Below are 19,243 nucleotides of genomic sequence, written 5' to 3' on the forward strand. Positions count from 1 at the left end.
TGATGAAAATTGACCAACACAGTCCCCTTGCTTTTGTATGTCAAAGTTATCTTAAATCTTAATAAACCCTAATCAATGCCTACTTTATACTCACACATTAAACAACTCTTCAAGGGCCTCCCTTGGGAGACTTTAAAGGGTGTTTGGGGTCAGACCAGGTCTTTACATGGTGTTTCCTCCAGGGCCAACAGCACATTTGTTCACTTTTAGTCCTAGAGAGCAGGGAGCCTCATTGCCTTTGTGCCCTGCTTGTGTTACAGCTTTTTGTGATGGGAACTGAGCCACCCCTTTGTCATTTTGAGGGTCCACTGAAACATTATCTCCCCAGTCTTGTCTTTGGAGAAATGCTGAGGGTTTGACTGATACTTCATTTAAGATCGCTTAAGATACCTCATTTAAGAAAATGAGAAGAAGAGCTGTGGATTGAGATGTAAGAGATACAGAACTGTGGTGCTCCTGTCCTGCTCCACTTGGTTATGCTCTGTTCCCAATACCTGGACAATTAAAAAATGCTGTTTGATGGGTTGTATCATTTAAGGTAACTGAGAAAACTTGTCCCCCTCCAAGGCTCTTGCCTTTAGAGATCAGTAATATACAACAGATGAAGGACTGAGAGGTTCATGGATTTTTAACTGGGAGATTTTTTTTCCCCCAAAGTAATGATGACTTATTTAATTTTTTTTTTTCATCTTGAAAAGAGATGTTTTGATAAAGCTTTTTTAACACTCTGAAATGTTTTTATGTTTAAAATGAAATTGCTTTCCAGATATGCAATCTGAACCATATTCTTGATGTTAAAAAGTAAAATAATTATAAAATTGAATTATAATAAGGCCAGAGAGGAAACAAGAAACATCTCAAACTAATGTAAGCAGATCCAGGATGGACCTTGTCTAAATTTTCTTTCACTTTTCAGTTTTTATTCCTTTTGTCCTAAGCTAAAACGGAGAAATATTTCAGAATCTGCCACATGCAAAACCATTTCCTTGCCCAGCTCTAATTGCTCAATTGAATTATTTGCAGACAGATCACAACTCCCTTCAATTAATCAGTTCCATGAATGCTGTTTTCCCCCAATCCCTGACCCATAGCTCATTCATGGAGCCCATGCCTGTGCTGATTTAATTTAGCTCACGTGGCCTGGGCAGCTTTCCTGTTTGCACAGGCCCTCACTTAAACTCAGGATTTGCATACAGCTTCTAATTCTCCCTTAATATTCACCCTTCCACCCTTTTCTGCCTCTGACCTCCCATGTTGGGATGGATCCATGTGGGAACCCAATGCACGAGGAGCACGAACCCAGCTGGAATGAATTTGTTTAAAAAGCTGGGAGGACTTTCACTGAGGTTTTTTTGGAATTGCTCACCCCGTCCTAATTGCTTTATAAATTTAATGGAGTTAATTCTGGCCACTGCGTGCTGGATAAGAGGTATAAAGGCAGCACAGAGTCACAAAACCTCATCTCTTGGCACAGGGAAAGTGCTGAGGAGGAAAATGAGAGGCAGGGAAGAGACATCATGCAAGTGAGACTTCAGACTCCTCTGCAAGAAGTTGGAAGCCAAGGTGATGTTCCTGGAAATTTTTGAGTTTCAACTCCCATAAGCCACTGAGGTGGTAAGGAACTGGGTGGGTTTTTTTTGTTTTTGTTTTTGTTTTCTGTTGTTGTTTTGGTCTGCTCCCTAGTTCACAAGAGCTGGTTACTGGAAACTACAAGAAAATCAGGGCTGCCAAGATATCTCAGTGGTTCATGAAAAATTGTTGAGTTTGGTTGTTTTGTGAGTTTTTTTGTCTGTGTGTTTCTTGTTTACTTGCTTTTGTAGGGTTGCCATAAATTCCAGTTTAGGGTAAATCTGTAGCTCTCCTGTTCCTTTGTCAGTGGAAGAAATCTTTAAGTATGTTAAACCTTTCTGCTGCTGATTACTGCAGGGATTTTTACTGCAAGGTAAATCTGCATTTTACAAACAGGAATGCTGTCCAGGTGGATGTTTCTGATATGCATCAAAGGCTATATCTGATAATGTTCTCCTCAATTGAAGGCAACAATAATTATAGGAAAGAAAATGGTCTACTTCTGTGCATATCCCAGAATATTAATTTCTCTGGTCAAACCAAGATTTTGAAGAACAAAATACTAAAATTGCTTAAAGATGAGGCTTAACACTCAATCAGCCAAATTCCCTTTGTGTCTCTTACCTGCTCACCCAGAAATAGATTGTAATCTGCTTTTGCACATGGATGAGAAGAGTGAGGAGTGGGGTAATTCACAGAAAGAAAAACATATTTGTAAAATACCTTTTCTTGGAATGTTGCCCACAGTGTCATGCGAAGTTTAACTGCTAAAGAATCCCTTCAGAGGCTGGTCTGGTGCAAAGGAAGGTTGCTCTGCTGTTGTGCTGCCCCAGGCCATGCAGAGGCTCTGCCTCTGCTTTGTCCCCTGCTCTGGTCTCAGCTACTGTAAGCAAATCCCCAGCAGCCAATTCACGAAATTAACTTTGGAGAGATCTCGATTTATTTCTAGTTCTTTAAGCACCAGGGCTGTCTTTTGACAGAACTTGTTGCGGATCAGCTCAGACTGGGCTGGGCAGTCCTCAGCCACACCAGGGCAGCTGCAGAGAATAAAGAGCACAGCCATAGCTCAGAGTGTCAAGGGGAGCAATAAAACCTTATCAAGAAGGAATCACAAGCACCTAATGAGAATCAGATGCAGCATAAAGAGGCCACGGGCATGCTCTTATCCAGATGCACAGGGAATTATGTACATAAACAGTGGATAATTTGGTTCTACATCTTATTTTTCATCCAAAACTTCAGGGAGAAATGACTTGGTTACTGAAGTGGGAAACTTTTCCTACTGTGTAGGAAAGCTGCTGTTAAAAGCACTCAGGAATTGCTCCCACAGAGCTTGGGGTGATGGAGCTGCCCTGGGGGACCTGACACCTCCACTCAAGGTGGTCTAGAACAAACATCACAAAGTGCCCAGCTCTGGCTGGGACCCTGCAAATGAGAAACCTCTGGGTCAGGAGAGGTGAGCCAGAGTCCCCTGGGGCTGGGCAGTGGTGGTGTGGGGCTGTGGTCCCTCAGCACAGGAGGTCCTGCTGCTGGAGCTGTGCCATGGACCACATGCAGAGGTGGCTTTGGATTCAGTCCAGGGGCTGAAGGAAGGTTCTGCCTGCTGTGCTTCCTGCTCCTGATGTTCTGGTTTCCAGGCTGGAGGGACAGAAGGCTGTAGTGCATTAGTGGAGATTTGCTTCCCACATGAAAAGGAAGTTGCTTCCAGCTTTGCCTGCCTTGTGGTTGCAGATATGACTGCACTTGTCGTGATAAATGCAGGAAACCCTGGACTAAAATACAAAGGGAAGGGTGGCTGTCAGTCAGCACAGAAGGTTGGAAGGGTGTTGATGGTGTTAAGTCTTGCTTGGCCTTAGTGAGGTACATAAAGCTGGGCAAGTTGCAGAAAGCTCTTGCCTTTAAAATGAAACATGTCTTGGGCTTCACCTCCGAGTGCAAGGTACCATAAAGGGGTCTGGTTTGATGGAATGTCTCTTCTGAGGCTGTTTGAGGTTGCCTGACTTGTTCCCAGGATTGACATTCCCAATCTGGTTTAAGAGGGCTCAGTCTAACCCCTGCACCGCAGCAGTCATTTCACTCAGGGGGCCTGACAACAATGAGACGTTCTCCCCAAGGATCCAAACCTGCCTGACAACCTCATTCCTCTCCACCACAGAGCTGACTTCACAAAACCCCTCTCTGACATGCACCACAGAGCAGGCAACTGCTTTGAGCCAGCCCAGAGCTGTGTGTTACCACCAGCCCTCTTGCCAGGAAGGCTTTTTACCACGTGCTGGCGTCCGTGCTGACGCAGAGCTCTCAGTGCTGCTTGGAGAGAAGAATGATGTGTTTAGGGCAGGTCTGCAGGACTGTAAATGCTGCTGCTTCTCGCTGGGAAAGTGATGCCCTCAGAGATTTGGCCCTCTGTTTCCCATGTATTTTGGTGTGAAATCCTTTTCCAAGGATGCATCATCCCAGTGTCTGTGCTCCAGGAGCACCGCAGGAAAACCAGCCCCTGCTGCTGTTATCCAGAGGGGAGCCCAGCATCCAGCAGAACCCAGCTCCATTACTGCCAGAGCAGTGTAGTTGAACCAGAATTGTGTTAATTACCTACTTACCTGTGAAAACCTTAAGGTTCAGGACTAAGGGCAAAGAAATTATTACTCAGGGGATATTTTAATGAGCAGAAAAACCCATACTTAGTTTCACAAGTCACTTTTTTTACATTAAAACTTCCTGGGCTTATAATTAGAAATTTAATGTTTTGTGAACTGCAGTTGTTCAGAAACTATGGGGGAAATGGTTTATTTCCCAGCTGCCCTCTTGCTTAATGAATCCTCTCAGGTTTGTTTTCCAGTGGTTAATAACATAGCACTTATGCCCACCCTGTCTCACAGAGGAATTTTAAATGTATAGGGCACTTCTGGTTGTTTTACATACGTATGTATAAATTCAGGCAGCCAGTGAACCATAACTAACGCAAGTGTTTGGGAGCAGAGGAGAGAGTGAAGGAAAGGCAGGCAGTGTGGGGACCATGGGCTCCCCAAGGACTGTCACCCTCCTGGCTCATGGGAGCCAGTCTGACAGGCAGGGTGGCGTGGGGGGACATTCTCAGGGCAAGGACTGTCTCTTCCAGAGGCCATGGCACCATGCAAAACACTTAATAAATGACACAATTTAGTGGTACTTAGGTAATTGTACCTCTCTGCTGTGCTCCTGAGCTCAGCACACACTCCAAGCTCTCAGGCTTAGGCAGGTGTTACCTTGATCTCTGTAAAGCTGAGTTTTTGGAAGGGTCTTTTTGTTACATGTTTTTCCCTCTCTTTAAGTCCAGAAACTGTGGCAGGAGAGCTGCTGGCTGTTTGCTGCTCCTCCCAAGGGCACCCAGCTACTCTGCCCTTCCTAATATCCACAGCCCATGCCATGCCAGGGGAGTATTTTAATGCACAGCACTCCCCATTTCAGGGGTAGATGCACATATGTGGTGAGGCTTGGGGTGTGTAGAGACACCTCCCTTACAGTGCTGTGCCAGACAGCACCACTGAAAGAAGCTGCACAGGGAGGAAAGAGTGACCAAGGGGCTGGGTATAGCTTCAGACTGCCTCCTCATTAATCTCAGGGCAAAGTCACTTAAAATAATCCTGACCTTCCCTTCCCCATCCATTTGCAAGAGGCTGTCTAATTGTTCCTGTTCCGTGGCAAAGGACCACGGGCTGCCTGGCTCTCCAGTGAGCTGGGCTCATAAGGAGAAATGCTGACAGGGCTCGGACTTGGCACTTTGGGGCCCTGATGACAATTTGGCAGGGAAAAGGTGCTTATCTGAGCTGGGTGGATTGCAGGAGGGCACATTTTTGGGTCTGGCTGTGCACACTTTTCCCCCTTGAGGGAAGCAGGTGTAAGGGAGAGGTGTCTAGCAAGAAGGCAGCAGCACAATGAGCCTGAAGGATGCCTGGCTGCAGGAGGAAGCTTGCAACCAGAGAAGTAGGTTTCTCCAGTCTGGGGTCTGGGTTTTTAAGTGCAGAAGCTGGCTCCTCAGTGGAAACATTTGGGGAACAGCTGGTATCAGCTATCACTGCTCCTCCTTGTCCATGGGGATGGATTGCACTGCTGTAAATCACTGCCTTGGCAGCAGTCCCTGTTCACACCCCATGCCTTGGTAAAATCGTAGGCTGGGAGTGGAAGTTGTGGAGAATCAATCCTGGCTTTATGCCACCTGGGAGTGAAGGCAGTCCTTGGGTACCATTGGGTGAACTATCTAGGAGGTTTTTACTGAGAAGTGGTTGTGAGGGACAAGCAAATTTGGATCTAACCCACATGATCTGCATATAGCAAAAATCCAGATACACCCAGAAGGAAAGAAGGGAAATTAGGACAACAGAAGTTGATGGGCTGAAAACTTAATTAACATGTTGAAAAAATTGACCTGATCTCAGGCTTTTTCCCTTTCTTTTTTGCTTTTTGCTATTGGTTTGGTTTTTAATATTACTGCTTAGGATACATTTTGGTCTCAAATTAGGAATAAATTATATCAGCAACATGTCAAGATAATGTGTTAATTCTGTTGCAACACAGTGGAAACACGATACAATAGAATTCCCCCCATGTACCTTCCTCTGGTTTGCTCTGGGGCTCAGCTAATAATCTTACAGCCCTGTAGCTTCAAAAAAGCAAATAACAATTTAAAAGTTTTCTCTTTATTGCATTCATCTGTTGTGCTGGGATGAGGAGCAGCTCCTTGTGATACACTTGGAATAACACATCTGCTGCTGTGTTATTCTATTCTGTGTTACATCCCAGCCCTTCCCTTGCTTTCCATGGCAAACAAGCAACAGAATGACAAATAAAGCCATGGTTGCCATTGTCAGTGCCAGTGCAGGCTGGATGAAATATCCACACAATCATGGCACCATCCCACATTTATTTAAAAATATTAAACTACTTATAATGGAGGGGTCATCAACATGCTGCATTCATTAGCCAAGGCTCCAGGGAAGAGATGGCAGCACACAAAGAACACAAGCAGGCTCTACAAAAAAAGGAGCAAAGAAGCATCCTTTGGAAATGTCAGTGCTGAGCAGCAATTAAAACCAGCAAAAGTAAAAATACAGGGAATTCCAGTAGTCTGAGTGCAGCAGCCAGTCCTGACTGTCAGGGAACCTATGGTGGGATTCCCATGGATGTAAGGACAGATGCACAGTAAAACATGAATGGGTTTTCTTTATGAAAAGAGGAATTAAATTGCTGCTTGTGTGGAGAACCAGCAGTGCTGGAGGCAGGCAGGTGTGCTGCAGGTTGGAGAGGGAGACAGGGCTGGGTTCATGCCAGGGTTTCATCCTGCAGGGTGCTGAGCTTCTCTCTGAACTGTGGGGAGGCTGCCAAGCTGCACACAGGTGAGTGTGAGGTTTCTGCCAGGAGCAGGCTGGAAAACATCACTTGAGGGGAAGAGACTGCTCTGCATGATGTGGTGTGGGCCCAGCATTGGCTCAGGCTGCTCAGAAATGGCCATTTGACCTTGCAAAGCACTTCTGGGCATCTCAGGGCAAGTAGTATTAGAGTCAAAGGATAAAAGGAGGGAGTGAGGGATGTGCTCTCTTTTGGAAAATGTTTCTGAGCAAAAAGGTGTTTGTCCAGTAACTCCATTTGAAGTTACTCCATGCTATTGCAGTGATTTTATAGCTCTTAGTCCCCTTCACTCCATCTCCCACTGGAATCTGTTCAGGAGGGTTGTTACTCCTTGTGCCTTCCATCCCTCCCGATTTTGCATGCAGAGAAATGCTACTGTGGTCTTGAAGCTTGCAATTAGGATAATGAACTGAAAGAGGTCAGAAGAAATGAAATATTCATTTTTGGCTTGCCATGCCCTTTCAGGAATTAATTTACATTGGGCAGTTATGTGGTACTTTTCCTTTTATATTTTCTTTTCTCATTCTTTTTTAAAATAGACATGGATCACATCCAAAACCCAAAGTGCTCAGATGGGCTTTGGAGCTGTCCCTGGCTCTTTATACTTCCCATTTTCCAGGCTGCCTTCTGAAAATGTGTTTTTAGAGGTTTCTCACTCCAATTTTCCCGTTACCTGCCCACAGGATTTTAATGTTTTTAGTGACAACAGAACTGCAGCTGGTGCAAAGTGGCCAAAACAAAACCAGGAATTGTATTTCCCTTCCTTCTCCACCTCAGGGTCTTCCACCTCCCCAATTTCTGCCTTTGCTCTTTCTTCCCTCTGCCCTGAAATTCCACTAAACATTTCCCAGATTTTAGCAGTCCCTGCAGGCACAGAAAGAATGATCCTTAATTCCCAATTTCCATTCTGCTGCTGGTCTCAGGGCTTTTTATTTCAATGCAGAATTATACAGAAATTCCTTTGGGGACTTTTCACATCCATATTTCCTTGTAGCACTGCTGCTGAATCATCTAGGAACTGAAACTTGCTTGGCTGGAGAGCAACGTGTTTTTATAAATTATCGACATGCTGAAATTGGCCCTGGTCCAAGGCAAGCCTTCTACTTTGCTAATGTGACTTGGGTCTAATCCCCATCACATTGAGGAGGATGAAGATGACTCATATCCAGCCGGAAAGGCTGGATCTAGGACCTAGTGACACATATGGGAGGTGGAAACTGGGAACAGATATGCCAGGAGTGGATTTGTAGCCAACACAGCGCTGCAAACACAACTCTGTTGGTTCAGATGTTGTCTCCAAAGACTCACTGGGGAGCAACAGCCCCCAAGAGCAAGTAATTCACTGCAGGAGCTCTGATGGGCTTGTTTTCCCCAGTTCTGGATCTCTGCTGGGCAGTGGACTCTGTCTGTCGTTGTACAACACAATTCTCTTTCCGTGGATCTGGATCTTCACCTAAAAGCTCGTTTGATTCAAGTCAGGAGTTTTAAGACTTTATTCTACAGCAATAAAAAAAAAGAAATGAGCCTGGCAGTAAAAGGGTGTTGAGGGATGTATGAAGATGTGGTGTCCATCCATACGTGGTGCTGCATGGATGGATTTATTGCCCAGGCTTTTGCACAGTGCTCTTGGGACTGTGGAAAGCCTCCATGACATCATGCTGAGAACTGGGAGTTGAGCTGCTCCTGCTGTGTGATGGGAGCAATATCCTGATTTATCCCTGCTGCAATGGCTGCCTGTGACAGGTCTGGCAGAGCTGTGCAGTGGATGCTGTGACCTCTGTGGGCAGAGCAGGAAGGTGGAGCTGCTTCCTCTCGGAGCTGTCTGCCAGGGACATGATTCAGGTTTTACAGCTAATTGACTGCACTGATCTTGCTGCCAGAAAGGGATAATATTCAACGAGTCGCTTGTCTTTCAATAGCTGCTGTCCGAAACTCTGCATGCACCTTATAAAACCAGTCCTGTGACTTGGCTGACTGGCTGCTCAGGGGCACAGACTCTCCCACGACCCCCTCTTTTTCTTTTCCCCGCTTCTCTGTGCCCTGCAAGCAGTGCCTCACCTGGGATATGTGCTGTGTGACTCAAACACAGGATTTGATGTGATTCCCCTGTATCTTTCTGTTCCTGTTTAAAGCCTTGCTCCACAGAGGGTAATGAGCCTTTCCATTAGTGGAAACTAATGCCATCAGCCCCTGCTAGCAGGAGGAGATGGACTCTAAGCCAACCAAAACTGCTGGGGGCACTGGTTTGAAACCCTATTAGCCCCAGCCCCCTTGTGCTGAGGGCTGGGTGTTTCTGTGGACAGCCCTGAGCTTGTGGCTGGAGGGCACAAGATAAGAAGCTCCTGTGGCAGACAAAAACCCATCAGCCCATCCACCACTGAATGCAGCGTGAGGAAGGAAATTCAGGGAACTTGTAAATACCACTCTGAGGAGGCCGGCCTGTGCTGCTGCTTTCTCCTTGGCCTGCTCATCTGCCACCAGAGTTCATTTGTTAACACTTCTTCCCCAGGCTGGCACCCAGCAGAGCCACCATGGAGCTGGCTTTCATCCCTGCCCGCGCTGGGGAGCGGTGCCAGCTCCAGGATGCTGCCCGCCATACTTTGGGGATGATGCTTGGAAAACATGGAGCAAACAATGCTGCAGGAATCACTGAGCCCACACGCACTCTGTGAGAGCTGTTCCCATGATGTTTGCTCAGCCCCTGACTGATTTAGCACACAGGATGGGCTGGCAGATCATGCAGCGAGACGCGCTAATTCGGGCCTGCAGCTCATGTGAAAGAACGGCGAGACGAGACGGGCTGGGAGACAATGCGAGCTAATATTAGGACGCCAGGCAGGGAGTCAGGAATCCCAATCCCAGCTGACCTGCTCCCAGGCCCCAAATCCCTCTTTGGAGCTGTCTGGAGAAAAGGAGCATCTCCCTTTATGTTAGCCCTGGGAGCTGTTTGTCCCAGCCAAGGCTGCTGGCTGTAATTCTGTATAAATAGTAATGATGATGATAATCTTTCTATAGGGGGTAAGGCATGCTGGGGTAGTGCCTCGTATCAAAGCTGCTGCTTTTGTTGGACCCAGCTCAGATGTGCAGTAGATGCTGCTTTAACATGGAGATGCTCTTGTGGGACCAGCGAGCAGGAAGTTGATCGGGGATGCTTCTGTGAAGATACAGCACCAGACACCGCCATGAATTCTGCTTCACTGCTTCAAAAAGCAAGATGGGGTTTGTATAGCTTCCAAATCACAGAGTGATATCTCGTGGTGTGTTAATTGGCTCTGCTCCTGAGAATATTTGTGTGTGCTCAGCCTTACACATGTGGCTTGTCTGATGCCTGTAAATTACTCTCACGAGCAAAGTACAGCCAGGCCCCAGATGGCTGCAGGATCAGGCTGTGCTGTCTGTTGCTGCCTTGTCTCTTCTGCCTTTTGCCAGGATTGTAATTCTGACCCAGAGGGATTTCCCAGCTATTCCTCACCATGAAGGAATAGCACATCAATACTGCTCCAAAGGAATTCCTTTTCCAAACCTTCAGCTTGTCCCATCATTGTGCCTCACTGCTACCTTTTTATTTCTTTTAATCTTGCTGAGGGTACTTGGACAAACCTTTTGTGAGGATGAAATCAATTCTCTATTACAGAAATCTTTCCTCAACTCAGTATTTTTATGAGAGAAAAGGTATTTTTTCTGTTTATTCTTTATACAGAATTGCTATTGATATTCTGTGTATTGATTCTTTTCTTTTGAGAAAAACAAACCCCTTCAAAGTGGAGCTGGTGGACAAGATACTGCACTGATGTGCCAGTTAGTTTTGGGAAGCTGAGCCATTGTGACTAGTCTTATTTTCAAACCAAATAATGAGATTGACAACTCTACTCAAGTTGTTTGAACCAGACTTTGCTATGGGGAGAGATGGGTTATTCCCAGCTTTTTCTTCCTGATTTTTTTTTCCATATTTAAGCCATTAGACTTTAATACAAATCCACCACAAGGGACTAGCAACTTATTCAGCATGCAGCACGTTTGAAAAGTGCAGACTTTGCCTCTTCTTTATGGCTCCATAAAGACTTAAAGCAGAAATCTTTCCTGATACAGCTTTAGTTTTCAGGATTTTTAGGGGGAATGAATAACAAGGTTTGTGTTCAAAATACATGGAGAAAATAGAAAGGAGAGGACTGGAGAGGTGAGGAAACAGGAGAAGGACAGGGAACAGCATCTCCATAAGCCTCAGCTGAGCAGGGGTGGAGTTTAAGGATGCAGTGAGGCTCTCTCTGTATCTGCAGAGGGAACAAGGACAATAAGAAAGGAGGAGAGAATGAGGCTCTCGAGCTAAAGTGAGTTTGGGTGAGTGTTGGTGCCTTGGGCAGTTGCATTGAGCTCTTGCAGCACAAATCAGAGGTGAGCCCTTTTTCTTTTTCGAGCAGAAGTGGAAAAGTGGAGGTTTATCAGCTGAGACAGGTGAATTGGGATAGCTTATCTTGGCAGGACACAGCTAGTGTCTACTAAAGAGTCTTTGGTGACAGTGTCTACTGAAGAGTCTTTTTAATGTGGAGACATTAAAATAGCAAAGAAAAATTCCTGGGGAAGAATGTGACTTAATAAGACCCAATATCTACCAGACAAGGAGGAGGAATTTGCTTCTTCTATAGCTTGATCATGGTCAGGACAGACTAGGAAAAAACATTATTTTCTTTTGTTTTCTTCTTCTTTTTTTTTTTTTTTTTCCCTTTTCTTTTTGGAAATACTCTTGTGGGTACCAGAGACCTCCACTCCAATAAATCCTGTCCCAAGAATGACATTTCCTTCAAGTCTCTTTCAGAAAGTTGAAACATATGGCAGGCTTAGCTTTCCCTGCAAAGCCAATCTGATCCCTGCTCTAACCAAGAGGCTTTGCCTGCTCTGTGCCCAACTTCTTCAGAGCTTTTCAAGCCTGGCTCCCTCCATGCCAAAAAGCTCCACCCACAACAATCCTACCCTGGAACAGAACAGCTTCTGCAGGGAAGATGTGCCTGAATGAAACGAATAAACCTGGGAATGCAAGTGCTAATGAAAGTTCATGAAATTTGTGATTGATTTTTCTAGAATCTTGCTTTTTTAAAATGACTGGGCCCCCCTGAGGCTGGTATCCTCACTTCCAGGTGGTCACTCTGACCCTTTGCTTCCACCCAATAAGCTCAACCACATCCCAACATACTCAGCCTATTGTGTGTTATTTAAGCCATAGGATATGACAGAGCATGTTTTATGGAGCCATTCATTTTTGCTGTGGGTGACTTTAACCACCCAAGAAGTATATTAATGGTCCTATAAAATACACCCCAGAGTGTCTTAATATGGTTATGAGATTGATCTTCAGCTTTATATTCCACTATGTGTGATATTATTGAAATAAATTGTAGAGGAAGGTGACATGAAGTCCCACTAAGGGGTGAGTTTCCTTTTTCCTCCCAGCATCCTGTGGTCACAGATTCACTCTGAGCCCGCCCTGGATAGGACTCCAGCCACCCTGCTGCAGGAGGCTGGAAATGCCCTACACAAGGGGCTGCCTTTTGGGATGGACCTTGCTGGCCCAGCTCTGTCCCTGAGCTTAGGCAGGACCTGTCTGTGCTGGCTGGTCAGTGGCTTTAACCAGAGCTTCTCAAGTCCTGACACTTGGAAGGTTTGCTGTAAATACAGGCTTTGTTCAGTACCTGGAGCTGGGTCATCTGTTGAAATGCAGCACCAGCCCATCTCCTCCTTGCTACCAGAGAGCAGCACCAGCCTGTTGAGAAAGCCTGGATGCTGCACAGAAAATTCTCCTCCAGTAAGAGTTAAGTGGGATTACTATAAAAACAATTATTGTTTGGGAAATAACCACAATGCATGGCTTTCCTACTGACAGATTCGGGTAGTGTGAGTGTGCCCACAGGAAACTTCAATGTCTGAGAAACTGGATCTTGTTTAAAGTCTTTCTTCTCTCTTTTTGTTCCAGGATCGATGTGCTCAGGCTTTCAAAGCCTTGAGACCCATAATATCAAAGGTTTGGGGGTTTGGGGTTTATCTGGAAATTAACAATAAATTCTGCTGTATTAAATAAGCTGTACTTTCATTTGAAGTCTTAATCATTGTCATCTTTCTTTATGCTCTCTGGTGGGAGTACTTGGCTGTGAACTACCATAAACCCACAACATTCTCAGTGACTAGACATGGTTTTCCATTCCAAAAAAAGTCAAACTGTGGTTTCCTCAAGTTTCAGTAGGAAAGCTGAAAGAATGATGCTTGGGGGAGCTTTGACCCATTTTAGAATCCAGGACACAGCACGAAATTTCAGAGATGTTTGAGACCAAGACCATGGGTCAGTATCCTATTTGAAAGAACCATTTGAGCTGTTGTGTGTTTGTAGCAGGGCCCAAAGCATGTAGAGCACCTTCTGAAGAAGGAAGAAAGCACCAGCCTTCTCATCTTGACAAATTAGCAGTTGCCAATGCATGGGCCAAAGTGACTGCGGACAAAAGAGCACAAGAATCAGGCTCTGCTTTAAAGCCTGAGCCCACCCAAATCAGTTTTCACAGAGATGTCATGGGCTGTGAGCTGGCAAAGAGCATGCAGACCTGCACGAGATGAGGCTGGACCAGCTGCTGCAGGTGAAGTAGGATGGCTGCAGTGAGCCATTCTCGGATGAGGAGTGTGCCCTGAGCTTCTCCCTGCCCCGTGTTAATGTTCAGCTGTTCCCCAGGTTGGTGCCCTCTGAAGATTCCTCAATTACTCTTTGTGAAGCATTTAGAGACCCTCACAAAAAGCAGAGTATCATTATTAGAATTGCAGTTGTCAGAGATGAAGACAGTCTGTTAATCATTAAATCCATCCCCTGCAAAGGCTGGACCACTGTCCCTGGGAGAGAGGCCAGGCTCCGCAATGAAATGCAATGCCAGGTTTGTATGGAGTAATCACCCAATTATCCATCAGCTGGTGTCAGGGACCCTTCTGGGCAGGAGATTGGTCAAGGGCTCAGTACTGTTAAAGGCTGACCAAGAGCTTCCTTTAATTGAGGTGGTTGGAGCAGCTGTGCCCTGAAATAATCTCCTTGTAGCAGTAAGGTGCTGGGCAGTCACAGAGTCAGCAATCAGGACAACAAAAAACCTTGGCTGTATTTGAGCTGATATAAGTAGTGCCAGCTTCCAGGATCTAGGGTTATCCAGATTGACCACCTGGATGCAACGAGGCGATAAAATGGTAGGAAATTGGTCCAGGACAAAAACTAAAGTGCAAATCTGAAAATCAAAATGAAGTTTCGGTTGAGAGTTGCTGGTTTTGTTAATTATCAGCAAGAACAATTTTGGGAACACAGTGGCCCAGACATGGGTACAGTGTCAGGATTACAATGGGGACAGCTCACTTTCATTACAGTTGCAGTGTTTGTAAGCAAACTGAAAAGGGCTCTTGGAAGTCTGTCATCTCATAAATTTTACTATCAAAACTTGTTTTTCTAAATAGTCTTTTCCAAAAATTTTTCCATGAGGCATGAGTAGCTCTGTAAGATCTATTCAGGGCAACCACAGCTCATGTGATGTTCACATGGATCCCAGATGATTTTTAGCTTAGCAGGGCTGTCACATAAGACATCCTGCAAAATGATGGTGATGAAAATACGTCACACCCGGCTCTGGGCTGTGAACAAGGGGCTCCCTGCACCATGAGCTCACGTGTGTGACACAACTATCAGCCAGTGCACAGATGAGAGAGAAAGCCTTCCCCACAAGCCATGCTGCTGCTCTGTAGGGTCTACAGACCTCTGGAGCATTTATTGCCCAGGGGATCCAGCCTGATGACCTATCCACTCTTTACTGGTGAAGGCACAGTGAAAAGTGTGCTGTCATCCTAAAAGTGACAAATGGGGCAGCTGGTTACTGAGCCAGGAAAAGCAGATGTGAGGCAGTTATTGCTGCTCAAACATAAGGGATCAGCACAGCTTTAAGGATGAAAACACAGATGAAAGTTCCAAATGGAAAGAAACCTCTTGGAAGCAAATGGGGGCTAGACACAGCAGGTACATTGAACTTCATGAGTCCACTTCTACCCAGGAAGGCAGGCTCTGCCTCTCCGTTGGAAGGACTTTCCTGAGCTCTGGTAATCCCATCTGCTTCCCATGGACAGAGGTGCCTGAGGCACAGGGGATGGAGCTGAGTCACTGCTGTGCTATGTGACATTGGCCAAGCCTTCCATTCCCGTGCCTGGATGTGGCTGTGCCACTCGGGCCAGGCACTGCGGCTCCCGCGGCTGCAGAGCGGTGTCCGCAGCGATGGGAGTTCTACAAGATAGCCGGATGAGGGATTGCAGTGGGGAAAGGAGCGTGGAATGCAGGAGGTGAGGGAAGGACAGGCTTCCCAGCTCCATCCGGGACAGGTGCGAGGGCAGGGAAAGTACCCCGGTCACCTCTCAGGTCTGTGCGCTAAACCGGCTGATCAGCTGGGCCAGCATCAGACGATGTTAGGCGGAGCTTCTTCCCGAAGCAGCGATGCTTCCCGAGCTTGCCGCCTCTCCTGCATCGCAGATCACCGCGGGACACGCTTGCCTGGGGAGATGAGAGGTGAAAGAGCGACGCGGGCAGCAGTGAAAGTCTGCGGGCTGTAGTGCCTGAGCACGCATTAGGGCAGCACAGGCAGCCAGACCAGACTCTTTGTTTCCCTGTGTCACTCCTTAGTCCCGATTAGCGGCAAAATAGGGCACGCACACATCTGACAAGTGAATTCCTGGCTGGAAGGGGTTCGGTCATGCATAAGACAGCTCAAAATGAGGCCTGGCTTTCAGTTTTGGAAGCATGGAGCATGACCTGGAAGGGACAGCTGGTACGTGCACTCTTACTTATTTTCCCGTTTTGAGTTTTGCACCAGTTCTGGGTAACTTTGAAGAGTTTTGGCGAAGGACAAACAAATGGATGCCCGTCCCTTTCCCCAGCAGCCAGACCTCGCTATTAGTCTGTCCAGCTTCTAAACAATTACACGAGGACAGGACAATGTGAAAGCATTATTAATGTCTCAAATTCGAGCACTCAATCAAAAACTGGAGTGGAGAACTAAGAGTAGGAGACACACTTTCACTCAGCCTTGTGCAAGCGCTTTGATACCATTTTAATGACGGGCTTGTGCAAGTTTTTCCTCAGGATTTGTACTTTGCGTCCTCTCCTGTAACAACCACCTGGAAAGCGTAGGTAAGAAGTGATCGCAGAGGTTTGCAGCTGGGAAAATCCTAGAAATCCTCTCGGGAAAGCAAAGATCTGCCATCCCCCGTCCCCTGGAACATGAGCATCGAAGGGGGCGCGGGGCAGAGCACCCGCGCTCCGGCCCCGCTCGGAGAAAGACGATTCCAGCCGCGGGGGCCGTTCACCCTCGCCACCGGCACCGACTTCTCCCTCCGGGAAAGTTGTCCGTGGGAGCGGGAGGAGCCGGGGCCGCACGTGGGGCGGGGGGGCCGCGCCGGCCGGGCCGTGCCGGGGGCGGGGAGCGGGCGGGGGCCGGGCCGGGCCGGGGCGGGCCGTGCCAGGGCGCCTGCGCCGGCGGCGCGGAGCGCGGCGGAGCGGGACGGACCGAACTGGAACAAAACAAACGGCGCTTTGTATCGCCCGAAAGGCTCCGCGCCCCGCGCAGCGCCCGCGGAGAGGGGCGGCAACACCGTGCGGCTGCTGGATTTGCTTTTGCAGCGCTTTAAAATTATTTTTAATTTTAATTTTTTTTTTTTTCTTAATAAGAGGGGAGAAGGGACGGCGCGGAGGGGCGGGCGGGAGGCGGTGCGCGCCCTCCGCGGGCGCGGAGCCGTGCGGGCGGTGATGGCCTGAGCGGGCGGCGGGTCCGCGCCCCCTGCGCACCTGCCGAGCGCGCTCCGCGGGCGCGGAGGGACGCGCAGCGCCATGTCGCGGGTCGTGCAGAAGAAGAACCACTGGTCCAGCCGGGTGCGGCAGTGCGCGCTGACCCGCGGGCCCGGCGGGCAGCTGGGCTTCGCCCTGCTCGGCGGCGCGGAGCACGGCGAGTTCCCGTACGCGGGCGCGGCGGCGGGGGACGGCGAGGCGGCGCTGAGCGAGGGCGAGCTGCTGCTGGAGGTGCAGGGGGTCCGCGTGTCGGGGCTGCCGCGCTACGACGTGCTGGAAGTGATCCGGAGCTGCAAGGACCCCATCGTGGTGAAAGCCGTCCGACAAGGTGCGAGGGGGACGCGGCGGGGACAGAGGGAACCCGCGGGGCTGGGTGGCCACGGGCGAGCGCGGTGCCGGGGGGTGGCGAGCATCAGCCCTTCGGGGCAGCGCGGGGGCCCCGACGGAGGCACGGCCGCGGGGGCCGATGCACCCACGCGTGTGCGCACCTTCTGCGGGGGCACTGATGCACAGGCACCTCCTCGTCCGGACCCGGCTGCAGCCGCCCCGCAGTCCCTGCCCTGCGCTAAGCGCAGTGAGCAATTGCGTGAGACTTTCCCAAAGGCACCGCGGAGCTGCCAGCGCTCCCTGCGGGGAACCCGCGCTTGTCCGGGGAGCTCGGTGTCCGGCTGACCCTTGGAGAGGATGAGGGAGCTTCGCTGCTGGGGGAATGGGGCAGGGATCCCCTCCTCCAGCAGCTGAGCATCCTTTGGAGCTGCTGAGTGATTAGTGGAGTCCTGTTCTGAAAGTGCAGCGGGTGTTTGCCGGCTGCCAGCGTGGGAAGAAAAAGCTTGGACCCTCCTGCATCTTCCCTCTCTGGCTGAAAGGCTGCTCAGATTTACCTTTCTTCCCCCTGGTTTGCCCTAGGTGAGGGCACATCCTGGCAGGGCTGCCAGCCCTGCAGCGCACAGGTGAAGGAACAGACAGGTAGCTCTCCTGTTTGGCTGAGGAAGAGGATAGGAAGAGTCCTCCCATGCTGGATTTAAAAGATGCCACTCCACATCCGTGTTGTACATTCCACAGTCGCTCAACAGGTTAGCTAACAGGCCTGGCTAATGGGCTTGTGATTTCCAGGACAGGACTTCAATTTAGTGCCAAAAAGCTGTTGGTGCTGCCGCAGCCACCGAGGCTGGTTGGACAGGCAGGAGGAGCAGGACTGCAGCTGGACAGCCGGAGGTGTGAGAGGTGGAGGAGCTCCCTGAGGTCAGCTCCAAGTGCAGGAAGGAAGGGAAGTTTTCTTCGTGTTGCCCAAGAGATTCCTTAGGGGAAAGTTTGTCATCCAGACGTGTGCATCCTAAAGGTGGGGGTTTCACCCTGGCTTGTGGTGCGAGGGTTTTTTCCCCTGTACTTCGTTCAACCCAGCTGGTAGCTGCAGACAGAATTTCTGGCCAGCTGGCAGGACTGTCACCTGAAGTTTTGTCCCTGGGCTCACTGATGAGCTGAGATGAAGGGCTGCAGGTGCTTGTTTCATCCTTGGAGCCTCTGGAGCCAGAGCAGATGACAGCGAAGGTGTTGGAGAGGAGCTGAGCCTGTGCACTGCCCCTCCACCACCTGCCCCGGAGCTGAGCCACCAAAGCACAGTGACTTGTTAGTCCCTTCCAGGACTCAGCAGCAATATTCCAGCAAACACTGTCAAACTTCCAAAATACCCAGTTTTTCTTAAACAAATGCCTGTTTTCCCTGCTGCCTTCACTGCACTGGGAAGTGGTGAGGGAAACTCAGCCTGCTGGTTTCCCTGCCCAAGTGGGAGGGGGAGAAAAGCATGAAGAAAAGTATGAGGAAATTAGGCAGAGTTTTTTTTTTTACATTCTGATTGTTTTAGCAGAAGTATTAAAATACAGCTTGTGGTGTTGCAATGTGATCGGTGTTTGTGGAAGGAAGGTGTGTGTAAAACCCTTCCCAACCAAACAGTTTGTGATCAAACTTCTTGCTGTTTTGGAAACATGAGTTAGTATAAATAAAACATGTCCTGGGAATAAACTGCACATGACAGAACTTGGTGGTAAATGTGTCTCTGCTCCAGGATATGGTCAAAAGAACGGGCAGAGAGCTGAGTTTTAGCGTTTTGGTTGGGTTCACCTGGAAAGTGGGAGAAAAGGGTTCAAAACCCATCTGTAAGTCAGGGCAGGCACTTAAACCTTGGACTATTCCCATCTAGAGCTGAGAACCAAGCCCTTGGTTACTGTGGGATTGTAGTTTCTTTCTTTTTTTTTTTTTTTCCCCTCCATATTTTTAAGAAATGCTTTATTAGCCAAGAATGTGGAATAGAAATAAATATTTGGTTTTTAAATCACTAAATATTTTTGTGGTCTGGAAAACCTGTCAATGGTAGCCTGGCATCTGCATGCTGCTCTGTGCAAAGCAGGGATCTCCCTCATGTATCAGGATCATAAGCATAGAAAGGAGAGTTTATTAATT

At 48.3% G+C, this 19,243-nt stretch overlaps 1 protein-coding gene and 1 long non-coding RNA gene across 8 annotated transcripts in view; one reads left to right on the forward strand and one right to left on the reverse strand.

Moving 5' to 3' along the window:
* Positions 1-2,486: 2,486 nt before the first annotated feature.
* LOC128814010 (uncharacterized) lies at positions 2,487-3,672 on the reverse strand. The gene is made up of 2 exons (XR_008439248.1): positions 3,496-3,672; positions 2,487-3,341 (listed from the first exon to the last, which is right to left on the reverse strand). It is a non-coding gene; the product is annotated as an uncharacterized LOC128814010 (long non-coding RNA).
* A 12,981-nt stretch (positions 3,673-16,653) lies between these two features.
* MAGI1 (membrane associated guanylate kinase, WW and PDZ domain containing 1) overlaps positions 16,654-19,243 on the forward strand; it is a 333,482-nt gene continuing 330,892 nt past the window's right edge. For 2 of the 7 annotated variants that reach the window (XM_053989292.1, XM_053989291.1), the window contains exon 1: positions 16,659-17,114. In XM_053989292.1, coding sequence (XP_053845267.1) covers positions 16,829-17,114 — 286 coding nt within the window. In that variant the 5' untranslated portion in view covers positions 16,659-16,828. Of the gene's footprint in view, positions 17,115-19,243 lie in introns of all 7 variants that reach the window. The other 5 variants (XM_053989288.1, XM_053989287.1, XM_053989289.1 and 2 more) reach the window with 3 other exon arrangements.

The sequence above is a fragment of the Vidua macroura genome, chromosome 13 (assembly GCF_024509145.1).
Source record: "Vidua macroura isolate BioBank_ID:100142 chromosome 13, ASM2450914v1, whole genome shotgun sequence".
NCBI lineage: Eukaryota > Metazoa > Chordata > Aves > Passeriformes > Viduidae > Vidua > Vidua macroura.